The sequence below is a fragment of the Ictalurus punctatus genome, chromosome 8 (genome assembly GCF_001660625.3).
Source record: "Ictalurus punctatus breed USDA103 chromosome 8, Coco_2.0, whole genome shotgun sequence".
Classification (NCBI taxonomy): domain Eukaryota; kingdom Metazoa; phylum Chordata; class Actinopteri; order Siluriformes; family Ictaluridae; genus Ictalurus; species Ictalurus punctatus.
Window position 1 is genome coordinate 6,197,501 of NC_030423.2, and position 20,703 is coordinate 6,218,203.

General features: G+C 36.6%; 2 protein-coding genes across 3 annotated transcripts in view; both read right to left on the bottom strand.

Moving 5' to 3' along the window:
* Positions 1-4,284: 4,284 nt before the first annotated feature.
* Positions 4,285-20,703, bottom strand: part of mid1ip1l (MID1 interacting protein 1, like) — a 183,181-nt gene continuing 166,762 nt past the window's right edge. The window contains exons 2-3 of one of the 2 annotated variants that reach the window (XM_017475216.3): positions 5,848-5,924; positions 4,285-5,481 (exon numbers count right to left, since the gene is read on the bottom strand). In XM_017475216.3, coding sequence (XP_017330705.1) covers positions 4,946-5,428 — 483 coding nt within the window. In that variant the 5' untranslated portion in view covers positions 5,429-5,481; positions 5,848-5,924 and the 3' untranslated portion in view covers positions 4,285-4,945. Of the gene's footprint in view, positions 5,516-5,847; positions 5,925-20,703 lie in introns of those variants that run through there. The other variant, XM_017475217.3, reaches the window with a different exon arrangement.
* Positions 7,104-14,120, bottom strand: tspan7 (tetraspanin 7). Its single transcript, NM_001200328.2, is given in 8 exon segments — positions 7,104-8,050; positions 8,269-8,346; positions 9,236-9,319; positions 9,860-10,015; positions 10,802-10,897; positions 10,990-11,064; positions 11,363-11,551; positions 13,935-14,120. Coding segments are annotated over 7 exon segments (756 nt in total). The 5' UTR covers positions 14,022-14,120; the 3' UTR covers positions 7,104-8,050; positions 8,269-8,277.

Consider the following 20,703-nt stretch of genomic DNA (forward strand, 5'->3'; position numbering starts at 1 on the left):
TTTCAAGAAATCTTCTTGAATTTTTACATATGGCTTCATAAATGCTTTACTGATAAAATGATTAAGCATTTCATTATAAAAATGCACACTGAATGTTTATGAAATATGAGTTTATTTTCTGAATACACAGGTAGATATGAATTATTTAAGCTTTAAAATATCAAACTATCACCTTCTGCTGCTTGTTTTATAAAAAGACTTAACCATAATGTATATGACACTCATTTAATTTAGTCACTTTGTGTGTCTAGAATTGAATATCAGCTTGTAAAAGTCTCAAAGAAATAAAAGCATTCCATGTGATTCATAATGAACTACTGTATAATTGGCATGATTGGCCAGCTATTTTAAAATGGTATTTTCTACCAAATAATTAACTGATTATCAAGGGACATCAGCTCTGTTCATAGTGATCATGTTTGTATGATCTTGAGCAAAGTCAAAATAATAAAGTATGTTGTGTTTTGAAAATGTATTTAACTTGTACTTGGAATTTACACAAATCTTCATTTATAAGTACAAATGAAAATGTAAACAAAATAAAAAGAAGCTACGTTTATTTATTTATTTATTTATTTATTTATTTATTTTCTTTGTTTTTTAAATAGGGAACACATATCCAGATTAATGTGCATTTTCAGGGAAATTCACTTTAAAATGTGATTAAAAGTCTTTATTAGTAAGAGTAATTTGAAAAGCATGTTGTTTACTGATTGAGAGAGAATGAACTAGATATGAGCTGAAGAAATGTGAGCTGCTCTTTTTTTTGCTGGGAACAAATAAACGGAGGGAACCAAGGTGACAGTGTGTGTTAGGCCCTAAATATCTCCAGCTGAGCTCCACACCCACTCTATGCCACCAATGCACATTTCTCCAGCAACACGTTCCTCATGGTGCACCAATCAGATTTGTCTTTGCTCTGATCAGGTGCAGAGAGCTTGACTGTGTCTAACTGTAGCAGAAGATATTTTGACTCAATATCAGACAAGGTAACTTGAGCAAGGATAGAAATAGAAACGAAACATCTAAGAAATCTGCTTCTTCTTTATTGGTTCTGTCAATAAATAATTTATTTGTAATATAGCACCACTCTAATTACTAATATCGTTCAATTGTTTTTAGATTTTTGTGTTGTGTATACCTTCATTTGAGGGCAATACAGAGAATATTAATAGTTCATATCAAGGCTCGCTCTTTGCTGACTGAAGCTATGGGTTGACCCAGGAGTTAAGCCAGACGTGTCAAGTGACAAATTGCTGAAGGGGGAACGTAATAAGGGGAATAAGAGCGCAGTGAGAAGGACATCCGCAAAATGGGGAACACCATGTTCAAAAGCAGATGACTGAGCATATCAAGCAACAAATGTACTGTATTTTCTCTAATCCTTCAGTGTATCCAGCTGTCTTGCATGAGTAGCATCTACATTACATTATTTTGAAGTGATTTTGCAGTGAATAGCAATTTTAGAACATATTCTGGATAACCATATCAATCCATTCATAGCAGGTTGGTACATGAAACAGAAACAGTAGATAATTGTTATTTACTGAGGCTTATCATAAACATACAGTGTGCAATAAATGTAAACACACCTATTCTATTCCGTAGAGTTATTAGGCTGCCTACACTATTTTTTGTTGAAGTCATGGTAAATATTCCATGTATTGACCATGATCCCCAGCTCTCATTAGAAGCAGTACTAAAATTCATCTCACCCTGCAACCTCCAAAAAGCACTGTATGGTGGCAAGATCACTACATAAAGTACTCTTCTTTCATTATTGTTTATTTTTGCACTGAGACTGAGGCAGAGGCACTGTGCTGTATTACACCCATTACAGCTCTCCTTATAGACACAAGGCTAAGTATTGTTAAAGCCAGTGGGGTGAGCATGGCCTAATACCAACTGATCTTATGATCTTACCACTTGTCGGACAGGCAAAATCACAATGAAATATTTTGTTATAATCGTTGTTGTTTTTTTTGTTTATTTTTTAACTCCAGTCAGGAACTTCAGCAGTTGACTGCTTGGGCAGTTTGACACAGACAGCTTAGGCACATCTTGCATAATTAGGTCATTTACTAGCTGTTGAGAAAGTGACTTTGATGAGTGTCAGAGAACATACATACAGCCCAGAGAGCTGTCTGGAAAACTCTGGAAAAAGTGCCAAGTCTTGCCTGCATGATCATGCAGTCTTGTTGTGATCAGTGGCATGGGGCTGTAAAGGGCCACTCAGACATTGACACAATTTTTAATAGCTTCCAATATGCACTCGTTTCCCTGCCTTCCCCATGCTATCATGATCAGTTACTGACTGAGAAACAAGCTCATGTTACGATGACCTTTTCATACACTGTTGACACAAGCAAAGAAATCAGAGAGATGTTTTTGTGGGCATCGGTGTCAGTGTCTCATCAGCACAAAAACTAAAACATGTTCAAAATACTGTCTTTTTGCTTAGGTGCTAATTTAGCATATTTTTTTAAAACTTCATCTGTGACGCTTGCCTCAGAGCAGACAGTAAAATGTCAGATCTGTGTGGCTGTAAATGTGACTTTTGCGATACTGCAACAGCTCAAATACAGTGTGTTGTAATTCATTTCGTCAGTACAAATGGCACAATGTAGTGGGGTTTCAAAAGCAGTTACTTCAGGAACTAATGAGTGCAGGCAACTTTGTGATGAGGCTTTAAATTTAAATTAAACAGTGTCCTCCAAAAGTATTGGAATGTTTTGTGGGTTGTTTTTTTTTGGTATACAATGAAGACATTTCGGTTTGGGTTCAAATGATGAGACAATAGATCAGAATTTCAGCTCCTGATATTTACATCTAAACGCGTTAAACAATTTGGACCACAGCACTCTTTGTTTGAACCCACCCATTTTTCAAATGATCAAAAATACTGGAACATGTGACTGACAGGTGTTTCTTGTTGCCTATGTGTGCTCTGTTTGATTGATTGTTTAAACAATTAATAGCTATGGATGTATAGTCTTGGTTTGATGCAGTTATTGCAAGCAAGGGATGGTCACTGGCTTGATGCAGTTATTGCAAGCAAGGGATGTTATTGCAATAAGTTATTGCAATCAAAAGATGAATATGAGAAGTTAGCCAAGATATCCTAATGGATATCTGAGCTAACTTCTCATATTCATCTTTTGATCTCAAACCCAAATGTCTTCAGTGTAGAGCAAAAACAAAGAATTTGCTTCGCTGTTCCAATACTTTTGGAAGCAACTATATATATATATATATATATATATATATATATATATATATATATATATATACACACACATACACACGTTTCATGTGTATGAGTATTACAACTGTACAATCAGTTCATAATAGAAAATGTAACAAAGTAAAAAAATATTAGATGGCATTGAACAACTTAGCAAAACAAATCCATTTTTTGATTTGTATCCTGATATTTACTTTCACAGAGATTTTGATCTGATTTTGTAGCTTTAGTTCAGAGATTTGTTATACCTTTACAAAAGTAATTGAGGAAGTTGAAGGAAAAATAAACTACTGGTACAAAAGTTAGTTACTTATAGAAGTTAAACATATTGACACCCATGACAGTCAAAACAGTGCATTATTAAATGTTTTGCACAGCCCTAATTATTCAGCCAAGAAATTATTTTATCCAATAGGCATATATTTTACACTTTGTCATGCTAACCTAATTAATTGGACTACACTGCAAGACAAGATTTTCTTCAATTTTGTATTTGTTAGCCAGATACTTATGTTCTTTATGGCAAGCTACATGAAGTTCAGATCAATGTAAACTTTCAGTTTTTAACACTTGCACTGAACTCATGATCTTTTACAGTTTGTTCTAACTTCCCATTGTTTAAACACCATTGTACCTTGAAGAGGGGAAGCATTATCTGAACAGCCACAGTTGAGAGAACTGTTGCTATGGGGAAGTGCTAGGAGAAAGAAAGACTCAGGTGTGTAGAGGAGGACAAGGCTGATAATGTTTATGGAGGCCACACACACACACACACACACACACACACACGCGCTGTTTGCTCAAATCATCCACACAAAGCCTAGGCATGGAAGTCAGCAGTAGGACCAACTCCAGGTTTGGGAATTTGCACTTTAGTAAGGGTTTGGCAAATGATTGCCAGTGAGGTAGCATTCAGGTTTAAACATGCCAGCAGAAATGCACATTCCATTCAAACCCCAGTTAAGTTAACCACAGAAAGAAGCTCCAGTTAAGATTAGATTGCCACAGTCTTCAAGTAATAACCAAGGAGATACAAGAACCAATGTAAAAATTCTGCTTTATTTGTTATACTATTTCATTACATTTCATATAAAAAAGTAAATATTTAGGGCAAACAAAAACGTGGCAACAGTAGTACTCGGACAGGTCAAACAGACAACACAACGTTCATCTCCATGGGACATCTCTGGTTGGAGTGTATAAGAGCAGCAAGCTAAAATGAACCTTTGTTAAAAACTCAGCCTGGGGATATTACAGGACCACATTCTGCAGAATTTAGGTTCATGGGAAGAAAGAAACAGAATAACCAGCATTCAGGTTCTGCCCAACATAACCCAAACTCTGAAGAAAGACTTTGTAACAAAGCTATAGTAGACTTTTAAAGCCACATGGTATTGTATAAAGGGAGCCCTGGCATACACCGACTTAAATGAAGACACTTCATGGAACTAACAGCAACAAGAGTCTTTAACTTAAACTCCTCCCCCCCCCCCCCTTTTAATTACACAGCTTTTATGTTCACCCCCCACCATCAAAAGCAGTACTTATGACTAGTTGTGCAGAAATAAATTTTAGGTCTTGCTTAGAAGCAGAAGGTTAAGCAAGAGTTGATGGGTAAGACTAGATGTGCGAGTCCACTGCTGGAGCTTTATCCCTCAGCCAAGTGTAAGTAGTCCATGTTCAGCTTACAGGTCATCGGCCCTATCGTAACAGACTCCCGCCACCGATTTCCCTCTTGTAGCGGTTCGTGAGGTGATCTGCTTGGTCTGTGAGCTTGGATAAGACCCCGAAGAGTCCACGGAGGTGGAAATGGAACTGGCTTTCCAAGTCGGTGTCATCTTCTGCTTGTCCGCCTGGGACCTGCTGCTCCTCCTGCTTCACCGCCATCTCCAGGAAGCTGGCGCCGCCTCCCATGTCGCGTTTCAGCAAACCCCACTCCATCTCATTCTTAATGGACTTCAGCAACAGATAGTGCTCATACATGTCCCTCTGTTTGCTCGAGAAGGACAGCTCACTGTTGCTGTGCATCGAGGTGTCTCCGTCCAGCTCCTCCAGTGGTACGTCCCGCAGTAAACTAGGCACCATGATGGTCTCGTCCATGTTGTTGGCCGCCGCGAGGAAGCGGTTCATCACGTTTAGTAGCGAGTGCTTCTGAAGCACGGCGTCTGATGTTACTTGCATCATGATGTCGGAGTTTGAACAGTTAACGGAGTGCGAGTGCAGCTGGCTGTGAAAACCTGGGGAGGTAGAAGTGAATCAGGAAGAGGCCAGCTGTAGACACACGATGGAGTAAAACCAGCGGTCATGGATTCGTTAGCATGCAAAAACTAGCTCACCATAAACATAAAATTCACGATTAAGAAGAGTTGCATTTCGTAGAAGACAACATGTAGCTGTTTTGTGTTGTACTAATGTATTTCTAAAGCATTTCGAATGAGTAGTTTTATAGCTTTTTAAGTTATCTGAAGCCTTGGATTAACGTTAATGTTTAGACAAGCCGGATGACCAAGCCCTTCAGTAGGAAACTCCACACAAAGATTGACGCACACAGAAAAACACCGTGCTAGTATTAAAGACACTGAATAAACACCGCAAAGACTAACCTGGATAAAAATGACACTTGGAATACAAATATCCCCGACTCTCTGGTTGCTCCAGCTTGACTCTACACACCGGAGAAGAATGACTCTTCTGTCAGGAACTGCAGTAGGAGGCTTTTATAGCTCTGACTCGCCGAGAGTGAGCGACTCGTCCAATAGTGTCGCGTTCAGAGCATGATTGACATTCTCAGTAGCCAATCCAGCGCCACGACATCATTCTAGGATACGCCCTTGAATTGAGAAAGTATTTTTCTCTTGTCAAATCCGACCCGTCGTTATCTTTAGTGAACTCTAAACCAGTCATTGCTGTGAACCCAGTGTGAAGGGAGAGGCGGTCTGGTAGTGATGGGAATTCTGGCTCAGTTGACCGATAAGAAACGACTCTTTCGGCTCATTCGACACAACTTTTTGTTCCACAACGCGCACAGTCTCCATGATTATGATGGGTGGTTATTTTTCTATGCCCAACTATGACTGATGTTGTGTCATGAAATCGTACTCTACCTTCTAGCTAACAAAATAAGATTACCTTGGAATACATTTGATAAAATATGTGTAAATAATTGTCGAATAGGCATTGACAAACACAATAAGGATCCTTGGATTAATATTACTGAGCCTGTGGTCTCCGTGCAGGCTTTATTATCTGTGAAGCTTTATTTCCCTCTATCCTCATAACTGACTACAGACTCTTCAAGCAGCAGCAAGGGTCCTCTCTGTCTCGCTGCATCAGAGAAGTGTGTGTGTGTGTGTGTGTGTGTGTGTGTGTGTGTGTGTATATATATATATATAAATATATAATGTGTGTGGATTAAGTTAGACTGCGAGAGTAGCAACATTGCCTACATCCACAAAGGAGAGAAAGAGAATCAGATTTTATTCTGTAATTTTACACATTTTATCCTTCTTTTTTCACTTATGTATATAGTGCCTTTACATTATCCTTAATTTGTACATTTTATTTAAATTGCAATTTTCAATCTGTTAGTATTTTATTTTGTCTAATTTCATTTCTCTTTTTACAATACCCTTCAAATACAAATGCAGAGAGAGAGAGAGAGAGAGAGAGAGAGAGAGAGAGAGAGAGAGAGAGAGAGAGAGAGAGAGAGAGAGAGAGAGAGAGAGAAGCAGCAAGAAGATGGGCTCATGAATATTTTGCTTTTAATGTTGTTTTGAAATAGGATAGACATTCAGTTTTGAAGGATTCGAGGACAAGAAGACTTCCTCTTCCAAAAAAAAAAAAAGCCAGACCAATAAAGTAACTTACACTAGTTTATTCTTTTTGATGTATAATACATGCTGTTCACACAACTCAAAGCAAGCTATTAACACTGGATTATCATTGACATAATACAGATACTACATGCTTTAAAATGTTAACTTAGACATACGAGACGTTGAAACGTAATAATTGAGTTATGTGTCACACCAGCGGACTTAGAAATGCCAGTGTTTCACAAAAAGGAAAAAAGAAGAAAAAAAGCAGAAAACTGGAATCACTTCAGAGTAAGCACTCTATCAGGGCAGATGTGCCCTCTGCTGTTGTGTTGCAGGGAATGTGAATTAACAAAAACATATCATCATAATAAAGCCACTCAATCAACAAAAGCAATACATATATTTATAATAAACTGACTGTCATTATGATGCATCACTGTGTTAATGTTAGTGAACCTCATTCATATTAAATGTTGACCCATAAAGAAGGATCTAAAATTCAACATATTTTGATAAGGCAATAAGGCTTGAATATACAATGCCACCTCATATCAACATAACCCCAATTTATTTAGCTCTACTCAAAATTAATTGATTTTGACCTATCTTTAGCAAATACAATTTGCAATTTATTAAACTGAAAAATTCATAATATTAAGACCAACTAACAAAGGCAAGTCAGTCAATGTCTATACCATCAATTTCACAAGTTTATCACTGCCAAAAGCCTGCAAACGCTCCACTTTCTGTGAATTCTTTTCATGATTTCCATTTACAAACTACAAAAGGCACATAACTGCATCAAGATGAATTACTGTGAAAAGACATGATCCCCTACATAGCTAATTAAATCCTTCCTTACGATCTAGTTGCCATGGACTAACACTTAAAAAAGTTAGCTGGAGGATTTTCTAAAAATGAAAGACAATTCTAAAACTATATGGCTTCCCTTTGTGTCGTATATCATGGGTGACCTTATGTTTCCTCCCTACAACAGACAAGAAGGACATTAAGTCAGATCTGCTCATCTTATTAGCAACATCCATAAAGAAATAAAATAATTATCCAAATTGTGTCTTATAGACAATGAGATCAACTGTGTAAATAGCTAGTGGTAGACAAAATCTATTTTGATTAAGCAGCTCAATTATCATTAAAATCAAAGCATTTTGCAAAACCTTGGGGAAAAAAATGAATATGCTTTACCTGAAATGCCTAGACCATTTCATACTGGTTGTTGGTGATGTAGCGTGACAAGCAGCATGCCAAGAATACACCAATAAGCTGGGACAGAAGTTAAAACAGACATGAAGGCACATCTAGTTTTACCATATGTTTGCACTGCCATCTTAAAGAACAATTTGACCAAGTTAACTGCTATAACAAAATACACATATCTATGACCGACCTAGGCTCCGTAATCAGCAAATAAACGTTTAACACACTCACTGTATTAACCAATTAGGATAGGAAGTGTTTTTTTTTTTCTGCCTGTCAATTATTTTGTATGTGTCTGGGTGTACTATAAATGAACAGGAAACAACATTAACACTTCGAAGAGGAAAAAAAGAAAAAATTAAATGACTATGAAGAGTCAGTGTGATGGAAAACTAAAGCTATGCTTACTTTGCTGCCTGATAGGGATTTATTTTCCTGTGTGTTCCAGTGTAAACTATCATCCTCTCAAACTTTGACCTTCCCAAATGTCATGTAACATACTCGATAGCTAGTTAACTAGTAACATCAACTGTGATGTACTCTAGCTAGGCCTACTTATCTTAACAGCCAGTGCAAAGCTGCAACTGGTGTTTGCTTGGATCCAGTTTATAAAAGTGCTGCTGTGGCTGCGAGCTTCAGATCCAAACAAGCAGCTGCACACCAAGCAGGTTCCACAAGTTCAATTAGTGTCAACATTACTAAGCTTCTTAGGAACCTGGAAGGATCCAGCTTGTGCACGGTAGCTCTCCTTTTCTGTCTTTTATAATCATGGCACTGTGTGTGCACACAAGTGTCTGCAGGGAGGGGATTTGGAGAAACGTTTGGATGAAGCATGGGGTGTTGCACAGAGGGATAGGCTTACAATATCCCCTACTGCAGCTTGAAACTGTCACTCAAGTTTTAAAAATACTGTTGCTTTAGAATTGAACATTAAACAAAATAAAATAGCTTTTACCTGGAAGAACGCTATTCCAAATGATATCCCAGCAATGATTCCCAAATTAGATTCCATCACCATTGTCACTAGAGAAAAGCAGCCCTGCAGCAGCAAAAAACCACAACATCAACATTTTTTCTATTCGTCGTTACCAATTTATTTTCTAATTACATTACTTAGCAGTCTGTACAGGATTTCACAGTCTTTTTGTGATTGTTGCAGCCACAAATGCTTGATTTTGCGTTCCCTTTTTCAAAATTTGCGATGCATCAACTTTTTGTGCTTTTTTGTGGAAAACTACGAGAACTGGCGAAATTGCAATTGCATGAAATTGTTTTTCACGGTCTTTCGCAGTGATGTTTGTTGGTAAATGAAACCTTTTAACTGTGCTCATATTCAACACGCGTGAATCAAATACGGCTTTGGCTTGATGAGTGTCATGATGATGTCACATGATGCATCTTGGCCTAAATCTGCAGAAAATCTGCAGTAATTTTGAAAAATTGCAAGCTGCTCAGAATATTGCAGAGTTTGCTTCATTTTGTGTTCATTTCTGTGATTGCAAAATCCTGGCGGGACTGACTTGAGTATAACAAAAGTTTTATTTGGTCCATGTTCACTGACAGGAGGCTGTAATCTCACCTGCTGGTATACCACTGTTCGAGCCAGGTTGAGATCTTTGAGATTTTCAGCGGTACAATTAGTCAGTGACATACAGCAGCTTTTCGGTATGCCATACTGCTTGAAGTACTCCGTCTGTCCCCAGCTAGTGTAGTTGTACACACCACAGCACTTCAGCTGTACAGCACAAGAGTACACCATTACTTGCATTATTACAGATTTCAATAAACAGAAATTAATCAGAGATATTATAAATGGTATAGAATAAATGCTGAAACAGCACAATAAGCATTCCACATCATACATATAGCAGGCTCCCCATAATAAATACATAAATCAGTTTAAAAAAAACCCCCACAAAGCTCAAAAGCAGGGAGGTGTATCACACAAATGAAAGGCTTAACAATAATTATTTTCAAATGTAGCCACAAGGAGTAGTCCAAGTACTCTTAGCAAATATCACCTTCATTTACATAGAACAATAGAGACCATAGATGAACATGTTTACCAAGTTTTGCTGATGATAGCTCAATGCTACTTATATCAAATGCCAGCAGAAAGCTGATTGGCTGACACTTACAGATTGGTACAAATGTGTGTGTATATCAAATTTCAGCTTAGTCAAACTTACAGTTTCTTAGAATCAGTTATAATGTTGGAATTAGCCAGGGAATCCGAAAAAGAAAAAAAAAAAAAAAGCATTTTGTCTCTAGGCCACTAGGATCTTGAGAGATGGCCTATAATGCACAATGTTGTGCTATAGCGCCACCATTAGGTGGATTGAGCGGATCTCACTTGACTGAGTGGCAAGAGGAAGTACTATATATTGACCAAAGTATCTAGCTTTGGTGCTTGGACATCTAAATATAAACAGTAGACACAGTGACACTATAGACAAGTAATTGAGTTATTGGAAGTTTGTGCTTTTTAGCTGAGAATTTTACACAAAAAGAAAATGCTTACAGATCTCTGCATGGAATCCACTGCTTGGTTTCTGCCATCTGTAGTATTGTAATTTACTTCAGCATTTTGGTATACATCACTAAGTACTGCTTTAATCTACAGGGAAAAATACCATTATTAAAGGATGCATTCTATGTCACAGTTCAGTAGATGTTCATAAACTAATAAAGTAATACAATAAAAATCACCTCATGTCTGAAAACAAAGCCAGAAATGCCTGCCACGAGTTCAGCCAAGAACACCAGAATCAGGAACATAGCATACTGCAAAACAGAAGTATACAAGAAACATATGGACGAAAATACATCTAAATAATCATTCTATCCTCTAATAGTAAATAAAACTAAAAGGAACACCGTCAACCTAGTATTTGCTTTATGGTATAATAATAATAATAATAATAATAATAATAATAATAATAATAGGCTATAAGAAGCTACCCAAACTAATTTCCACTTTCCCTTTGATGGAACAGTTATATTATGAATGTCATTTCAACAAAATTTGCTTGTTAATATTTATAACATTTCTGCGCATTTCTATAGAATTTTTGGAACTGACCAGTTTCAGCATCCATGGACTACCACGGCAGGTGGCAAAGCAACCGAACAGGCCAAAGATGACGATGACTGCACCAGTGCCAATAAGGACATATGGTGCATTGGTGCTCACGTCTGAGGTTAGCAAGAGGTAGGACTCCAGACTAACCTTCCCCCAGACGCCCACTGCTAACAGGATCACCCCTGTGAACTGGGAACAGAGACAAAAAAAAAAAAAAAAGCGTGAACTGGGGACAGAGACAAAAAGAGTGCGAAACATTGTAACTGATACCGCCAAACTATTTCCTGATATTTTAGCATGTGATTATTTATGTTTAGTGATTTGTATAGAGTTAAATTTGTGCCAAAACTAAAGTAATAAATATACCATTTCACAAACAAACTCAAGCTGCTTTCCAAAGGAAAACTTGCCTCTCAAACAAACAGAAAGCGATTTTCTCACAAACACGTCGCCTTGATTTTCTCACAAATGCAGCTAAGCAACTTGCTCTTCCAAACCAACAGATGGCACTATAGGTCAATTTACACTAGTCTCCCAGGAGATGCATTACACCACAATAGAGTGTAGTAAACAGATTTTATTTTATTTTATTTATTTATTTATTATTATTATTTTTTATTATTATTTTTAAAATCCTGCAGTAAAGTCTGGGATTAACACAAACTCAAGATATTTTCACGTAATTATACTATGACAATAAGTGCCAATTATGCGTCAATGGTCCCAATTTCAAACCTCAATTGTCCCAAGAGGAAATTTTTGTTGGATGTCTCTTATTGATAGATTCAAAAAACTTGGTTGTTGCCATATAAGTTTTGCATACCAAATAAAATCAAGGAAGTTAATTTTAGAATCCTGGACAAAATCTACCCATGCAACACACCATCATCAAGGTATTGTGATATAACTGAAACATGTTCAATGTATAATGGTGAGAGTGAAAACCTGAGACATTTGTTATTTTCATGTAAAGTGTCTTCATTTTTTTTGGTGCGAATTGAGTAATTACTCTTTGTCTAAAGTTAATTTATGATTTAAGCATAAATTAAGTTATTTGTTATTTTGAAAATAAAAACAAGGTGCTAGAAGCTAGATTGAATTTCTTTATTCACTATTCATTATACAATCACAAGCAAAGGTTTCTTAAAAAATTACCTAGGTTTGTGTAATTTTTTTTAAAATCTGAAATGGATATTTAATTAAATCCTTGAGGTTACTTGATAACAAAAAAATATTTTTTCCCCTAATATGCTATGATAAGATCTTTCATGTGCAATGAGTAATAGGCCGAAGTGTTTTTTTTCCCTTAACTTTTATTTATATATATATATATATATATATTTTTTTTTTTTCTTGCTCTTGGCAGTAGCTACTGTTACTGTTTGTGCCTATACAATTGCTTGGGATTATAGCCTGTGTGCATCTATGATTGAATGTTCTGTCTAGGCATTATTGTTATTTCTTTGCATAAAATTTTCAAATAAAAATATAAATAATTTTCTAAAAACTATTTACTGCACTCTATTGTGGTGTAATCTACCAATAATGCCATCAGTTGGTTTGGAAGATTAAGTTGCTTAGCTGCATTTGTGAGAAAATCAAGCCTGACACATTTGTGAGAAAATCACTTTCTGTTTGTTTGGGAGTCAAGTTTTTCGTTGCAAAGCAGTTTGTGTTTGCGAAAATTGTATATTTGTTTAATTTTAGCACAAATTTAACTCCATAGACTTGTTTCTGCCTTTTCGATGACACACTTGCATACCTTATGATTAAAGCACTGCTGCACAGCACTGGTGAATGAATTTTACTTCTATATTTTACTTTGTTAGGTTTAGGATCTGATAAATCAAAGCCCTGAGAGCATGTCATGTCGGTGCGTGTTTTCTCTCGACCCCACCAGCTGCCAGGTGAGATTACTAACGGTAATAAATACCATGGTCGCGGACTCTGAACGCATTAACGCCACGTTTGATATCAATAAAATCTTTCATCTGATTTACAGAACTGTAAGTACCTTTATAGGTATTCCACTGTACTATACAAACAAATCTGAAAGAATTACTAACTAGTGCGGACACAAGTTTAAAGCAAACAAAAGGACGCCTGTTTTCTCGTTAGTTTCATTCCATCCCTGCAGCCTCTCCATGTTTAGTTTTTAAAGTACATCCCGGTTTAATTCATCTCACAGGATTAAACACGACCTGCTGGTTACTTCGTCATTTAAATGAAATGGGAACATAAACAATGCTGTAGTTAGCTCTCCTTTTGAGAGCAACCTTTTAAATGCAAGCTTTCCTTCATGACCTTCAATTAGGTGAAAAAAAGAAACAAACCTGCAGAGAAACTGTACGTTTTGTTTGTTTGACTCAGATTAAATAAATTTAGTAAAAATCACAACGGGTCAAACAGCTGTTCTAGGTCAATCCATCGCAGTGAGCGTGCAGGCTCATTGTGTGCTACACACCGGAGCTAAGCTAAGCTAAATTAAGCTAAGCTAAATTAAGCTAAGCTAAACATGCTAGCTAAGTGTCCAGTTCAGCGAAATTGCGCATTACATGAAGAAACAACTTACCCAAAATATAAGGCTGTAAGAGATCAGAAAAGTCTTCAGGCATGTTATCACGGGTTTGGTCTGCAGTCTTCTGGATGGAGGAGACATTTCGGGGTTTAAATCTGGTCGTGTTGTCGATTTGTCTTGTTTGATGATAGTTAGGAAGGGGATAAAAACTGGGATTGTTCCCCCTGGTAAAGTTTTTTTGTCAAGGCGAGTGGGAAGGAAATGTCGTAAGAGCAGCTCAGGCTCTACCTCCGGGGTGAGGAGAATGCAGACAGAAGGGGCACATAAAGTGAAGAACACGTCCAACTCTCCTGAACTCTGAGCTTGAACTTTGTTGGTCGTTATACACTCACGTTATCCTTTATAGCGCTATGTTTATGAAGTTATGGAGTCACTGGAACAGGCTGCACTTCAGGCTGCACTGTCAAAACACTGATATCACCTGGATAAACAGTTTGTTTACAGATGTGTCTCTTTCTGCGAGCTGGGGCACACTCAGAGCAAAAGAGCTTCAATACTGTGTTTTATTAGTGCTGTGTAAAAAAAAAAAATAAATAAAAAAAAAACAAACAAAAGGACAAATAAGTTTGGTTCTGTGAGTTTGAGTTTTATTTGTGACTGTGTTTATTTTCATGATAGTGAAAAGATTAGTGAACTGACATCTTTCAAAGAACATCATTTTTTTTTTTTTTAAAGAAAAAATCTTCACCGACAAAGTAGTTTTAAGACCTCCGTTATGGAAGTATTTTGCGGATAATATTCAAAAGCAATTGTAAATTGACATTGTAGATGTCACAATGTATCCCACAGACACAACATTTCAGCACATTTGGATCAATGGCAGATTAAGTTCATTTGGTCGTTTTCTGTCCTGCTCACGTGTTTCTGAGAGAGCATATACAGATAACTAAACACATTTCATGTTGTAGAGAGGTCTGAATGACCACTCTACAAACTGAAAAGAAATACAAAAAGGCTTATTTAACATCCATTAGTCAGTGAATACAATTCAGTTTACAATGCAAGCTTTTGATCTATATGCACTAAAGTGTACAAACTCGAAGACAAACAACTCCATCTAGTGGACGATAAAGATATTGTTAAACAGATAGTTTTATTATTTTTAATATAATTGTTTTTGGAGATATTAAGTTGCCATCACACATGGTAACATACTGTAGTGTCCTCTTTGTGTGTGGCACAGATCAAGTCCATGGGTTAATGTTCCGCTGATTTATGGACACAAGAAATATGTGTAACAGTTGTCAATTCACAAATATGTAAATAGTTCAGCTAGTTTTACTTGATTCCTTATTGCTTATCACTGTATAGAAAGCCATTTATCCCACACATATGTACCACAGTTCAAGTCAATCGGACCTACGATTCATGAGGAGAAGATTTTTTGTAGTTTTGGACAAATTGTCAATGTAAGCGAAAATCATGGCGGGGTTTGTGTCCCAATGGCTTTTTTGTTCACCATGAGAAATAAGGCATGCATACCAATTTTCAGACATTGTGGACTTATGTGGAAAAACACACTTTTTCTTGTAGTTTTAATTGAATTCCTTAGAGGTTTGCCGTTAATGTATGCATGTCCAATGTCATTCTATTTGAAGATTGAAGTTAATGTAATAATTGTCTAATATTAAATATTAATTTTAAAATTCACCAGTGTCAAGATGGAAACAAACTTAAACTGCACTCAATGAGGTGATTGTGTAATAACGTTATACCAACAATTTTTTTTTATTGCTCAATTGTTTTTAAGTGAACCATTCCTTCACAACAAAATCTACTACAAAATATGTACAAGTTACTCAGAAATAAAAACAGAATTTTACATATATTTACAGTCCATAGTGATAAAAGGTGCCATGGATTTCCTCTGCATATACACTGACATTACTCATTAGCACAGTTGGATTGCATGCATGAGAAACTGCACAATCCTGGGTAAAATGCTTCGGTGTAAATGCCCTGGAGCTCAACTCGTCTGCCCTTACCAGCGTAACCCGGTGCATACACAGAAAGCACATTATAAGCACATGATAAAAAAAAAGTCATGTAACAAATAAAATACACTTCCTTTAGTTGATTCTACATAATCTAGGAATTCATTGTGTCATTATTTTAAAACTGCAAGTTTCCCGTTTAACAAACAGCTTCATTTACACGACAGACACTACAGTAACCAATCAAAGTCCTCTGGAGGTTTGTACAACCCACTTAGAGTTAAAGTCCCACCCATTTGGAGCTGACCCACCTAGTGGGAGCTGACTCCGCCCTCCGAGATTTCACGTTAAAGCGTCAGGTCTAACTGCATTTATAACTAAGCGATAGAGATAAGAGTTTTCAAAGAAAACGGCGGCAAGTAACAATGCACTGTCTAAAATGCTACAGGATGTGCAGATCAGCTGGAGAGTTGTAAGTTATTTTCACCGATTCGCATTATGTCCCAATTATTTTGTAGTGACAATTTTCCAGAAACTTCAGAGTTCAGTTCCCGTTTCCCCTTCAGCGCGCATGCGCGAAATCAACGTTTTTCTCCTGTAGCTGCGTTAGTGTGAGCTTAATCATCCATATGTCAGTTTACAGTGTTATTATCTATGGAAACATCAGCATAAGGTACATTTCACGTTATTTGTTAGATAATTTACAATTATGCAGTCTTTTAAAGTATAGTTTATTGTTTTCAGAGGTTTTATTGCTCAATCGTGTCAAGTTTAATTAAATAATATGTCACAATTATATCTGTAAATGCCTAGTTCTGCAGGGGCATCCCCTTGTTCTGACAGTCGTTTATATTTAAGTTTATTATTATTATTATTATTATTGTTGTTGTTGTTGTTGTTGTTGCTGTTGCTGTTGTTGTTATTTTGTCACACAACCTTAAGTTTAGTTCCAAACACAAATAAACTATGTTGTACTACACAATAAGTAGTCTGTGTTATTATTTTAGGCTATTCATATCAGTTACGCATTAGGACTTACTCCTAAGAAGTGTACCTATAAAAGTATTTTCATTCAGCAAGTCTGAGAAAAGTGATTCCCCCTGTATATTACTGTATGAGGATTTATAAAGCACTACAGTGATGCTGGTGCTGTATTTTAGTTAGTCCCTTACACTGACAACACGGGGGAACAGATTTACCTGGACCTCTCCTCTGTCCTCAGTTAACGCTTGACCGCTGGCACACAGAATAATTACAGGTACAAATAAGCGTTAAATGCAAGAACACCATATTTTTAATTCGCAAATCAAGAATTAAAAAAATTGTGCATATACCACAATTATTAAAATATATGTGGTAAATCCAACTAAATTTAAAACAAAACTTGAAGTGAAAAGTGGTTCCCCCTGTATATTACAATGAGAGGATTTATAAAGCACGACAGTGATGATGGTGATGTATTTTACAGTCATGATTGTGTTTAACAACTTTCATTTATAGCATTTAGCCAGGTGACACGACTTTAAGGAAAAAAGTGCAAGTAGCACTTGCCGCCATTTTCTTTGAAAACTCTGATCTCTATTGCTTAGTTACACCTTACTCAAACGTGAAATCTCAACCAATGATGCACTGGAGCTAGTGATGTGTCGTTCATGAATGATTCATTCATTTTGAACGAATCTTTAATATGACTCGGGAACAGCGAGCTGTCTCAGAGAGTGATTCGTTCATTTTTGACCACGCATGTGTTGCAACATCCCCATAGGTTCTGTACAGGAAACAGAAATAATTAGTTCACCTCTCGAGTCTGGGTTCGAGTCATTAATTCTTCCAGTGACTGCTTCATAGGCAATGCACCATGCAATACCAGAAACAGAAATGATTAGTTCATCTCTCAAATCTTCGGGTTCGAGTCGTTTGTTTATCACGTCACAGCGCCACTGCACTCAGCCTATGGGGCGGTCATAGTATGTAGAGCCCCTGAGAAAGAGATGCACCAGTGGAAGTGCAACTCGTTTGATCGTCAGGTGATTCATGTAGACTTCAAATAGTTCCAGGAAGTTATTTGCGGGCTATTTGAATCCATAGAGTTAGAGAGACAGAACTGCGATTTTTGGTATTTTTGGATTATTAGTAGCCAATAAATGCATTGATTTAAAATATTTATATAACACAATGACATGTGTATTTAGTATGTATATATAGTTACATCAATGTTGTAATACAAATCCACTAATATTTGAGGATCAGTGTGGTCAATAAGCGTTACCTCCCTTGTTGCTGTTGTTTTTAATTAATATTTTTATGTTCTTAAACTTGTAAGTTAGTCAAGGGCAATCACTAATGTCAGCTTTATGACTTTCAGATAGGACAAGAGACAAGAGACTACTAGTGATTGTCAACTTGCTGCACAATGGGTCAATGGACTAGCAGCAGGGGCAGCATGATGTTCAGTGTGCTGTCTTAGACAATCCATTGCAAATAAGTGAAATGTAAAATTAAATTAAGTGAAATTAAATTAATCTTAATGTTTATAATTGTTGTGCACTCCTGCACATATTTAATTACACATTAATAAATAATATGTTCAACATAAAAACAACTTAAAACACATGTTCATGCACAATCATATATATTTATGTATTTTGGCTTTTGAGATTATTTACACTTATTTACAGCAATGGATTTATAAATATGTTTCTAATAAACTGAAAAGCATGTCAAGCATTTTGTCTGTCCTTTCCTCCATGTTGTCCTTGTATAGTGTCCGCCATGGTTTGCTGTGCTTCATGGGGATACTCCAATCACTCAGAGAAAGGAGTATGAATGGATGATGTCCCCACTGGCACAGAGAGGAGTAAAAAATTGTTGGCTCAAATGAGCAGGAGCAATCTAAATATAACAAAACATTACAACACCAAAAATATTTCTGAGGTAATCATACTTATGTATACTTGCACTTTCTCACATAGACCCACACCATGGGAAAGTTTAATGTTAGGTTTATCTAAAAATAAGGAACAGCAAAAGACTTCCAAAACCCAGGGAGCTGAGACTCCTGGTGAGGGTGCTGTCTCATTGCAGAGTCTTCAGGCTGTTGTCTCATGTTCTTAGTTGTCTTTTAACTATGTAGAAAGTGTTCCCCAATACTGTGCATTTAACCACTATGGGACATGTACAGTATGTGGGTAGAAAAAAAGGAGTTGTGTGTGTGGGAAGTAAACTCAAGTCACTTGAGGCAGACCAGTTTGTCAGGACAAAAAAAGGCCAAGACTAGGCTGAGATCAGATGTTATTCTCACCATCTTTGTGCATCATCCTGTTGTCAAAATGAGGAGGGCCCCTGCACCATGATGCATCCCTGGACCTATATACATAGAGCACATTGCTGCTGATCACAGCTATAGTGTTGCAGGTGACACAGGTATAATATGTATGAAGTCTTACTAATTGTAGTAATATTTCTTATTTTGAAGTGATATATTATTTTCAATATTTATGGTCGCTTAGTGGTTAGCACGTTCGCCTCACACCTCCAGGGTCCGGTGTTCGAGTCCCGCCGGGGCCATGTGTGTGCGGAGTTTGCATGTTCTCCCCGTGCTGTGGGGGCTTACTCCGGGTACTCCGGTTTCTTCCCCCAGATCCAAAGACATGCATGGTAGGCTGATTGGTGTGTCTAAAGTGTCTGTAGTGTATGAATGGGTGTGTGAGTGTGTATGTGATTGTGCCCTGCGATGGATTGGCACCCTGTCCAGGGTGTACCCCACCTTGTGCCCGATGCTCCCTGGGATAGGCTCCAGGTTGCCTGTGACCATGAAAAGGAGTAAGCGGTAGAAGATGGATGGATAGTACCATGTCTTCTGCCTATATCAGTTTCAAAGATTCAGGAAAGAAGGGATGAGGACACTGAAAGATTTATCAGTAGGATGCATCGTAAAAAAAAAAAAAAGCCCTCTTCCTACAACAAGAATTGTATACTTTATTACACATGTAATAAGGAATAAAATAGATATCCTCATTTGACCACTTCCACCCACCACTCTCACATGCCCCAATGTTATATTTAACTAATAGTTAATCCCCACCACCGCAAACAAATCACGTTTAGAAGCTTTTTCACAACCATGGATGAAACTGCATTAAGAGAATGAATTTTGCAATTAATTTAATAGGCTGTTGTGGAATTTAACATGTAACATTTTAATCATATTCTGCTGACATGACCGAAATGACTCGTAAAAAGATTCGTTCATTTTGCAGAACGAGATTCAAAGATCCGAGTCAGTAAAATGATCCGAATTTCCCATCACTAACTGGCGCTGCGAAAGGACCGCCTCCTTATTTGCATGTTGCACACGGAAAAGAAAAAAGAAAAAACTGTAGGCTATAAATAAATAAATACGGAAATAAATACATGCAGAAATAAATAAATATAAAAATAAATCACCGCATAAATAAATAAATATAAAATAAATGGAAACATAAAATAATAAATAAAAGTTATAAATAATCAAAATAAAAAAATAAATACAGAATATAATAAATGAAGAAAAAAAGTAATACAAAAATAAATTTAGGATTGAATTTAATTAACAATGAATTATATTTGTTTTATCAAGTCATTTATTCCTTTATTTATTTTCCTATTATTACATTTATTTATTTATTTATTTATTTATTTATTTATTTATGTTTGGTAATGTGTACAATGTCTGCCGAATTTCAAATGGGAACACAAAGTACATTTGCAGTTGCATTTCCTGCGTGTTACGCATTATAACCCTGTCATATTGAAATAGCAATGGCAATTACCCTGTTTGCTATTTCACT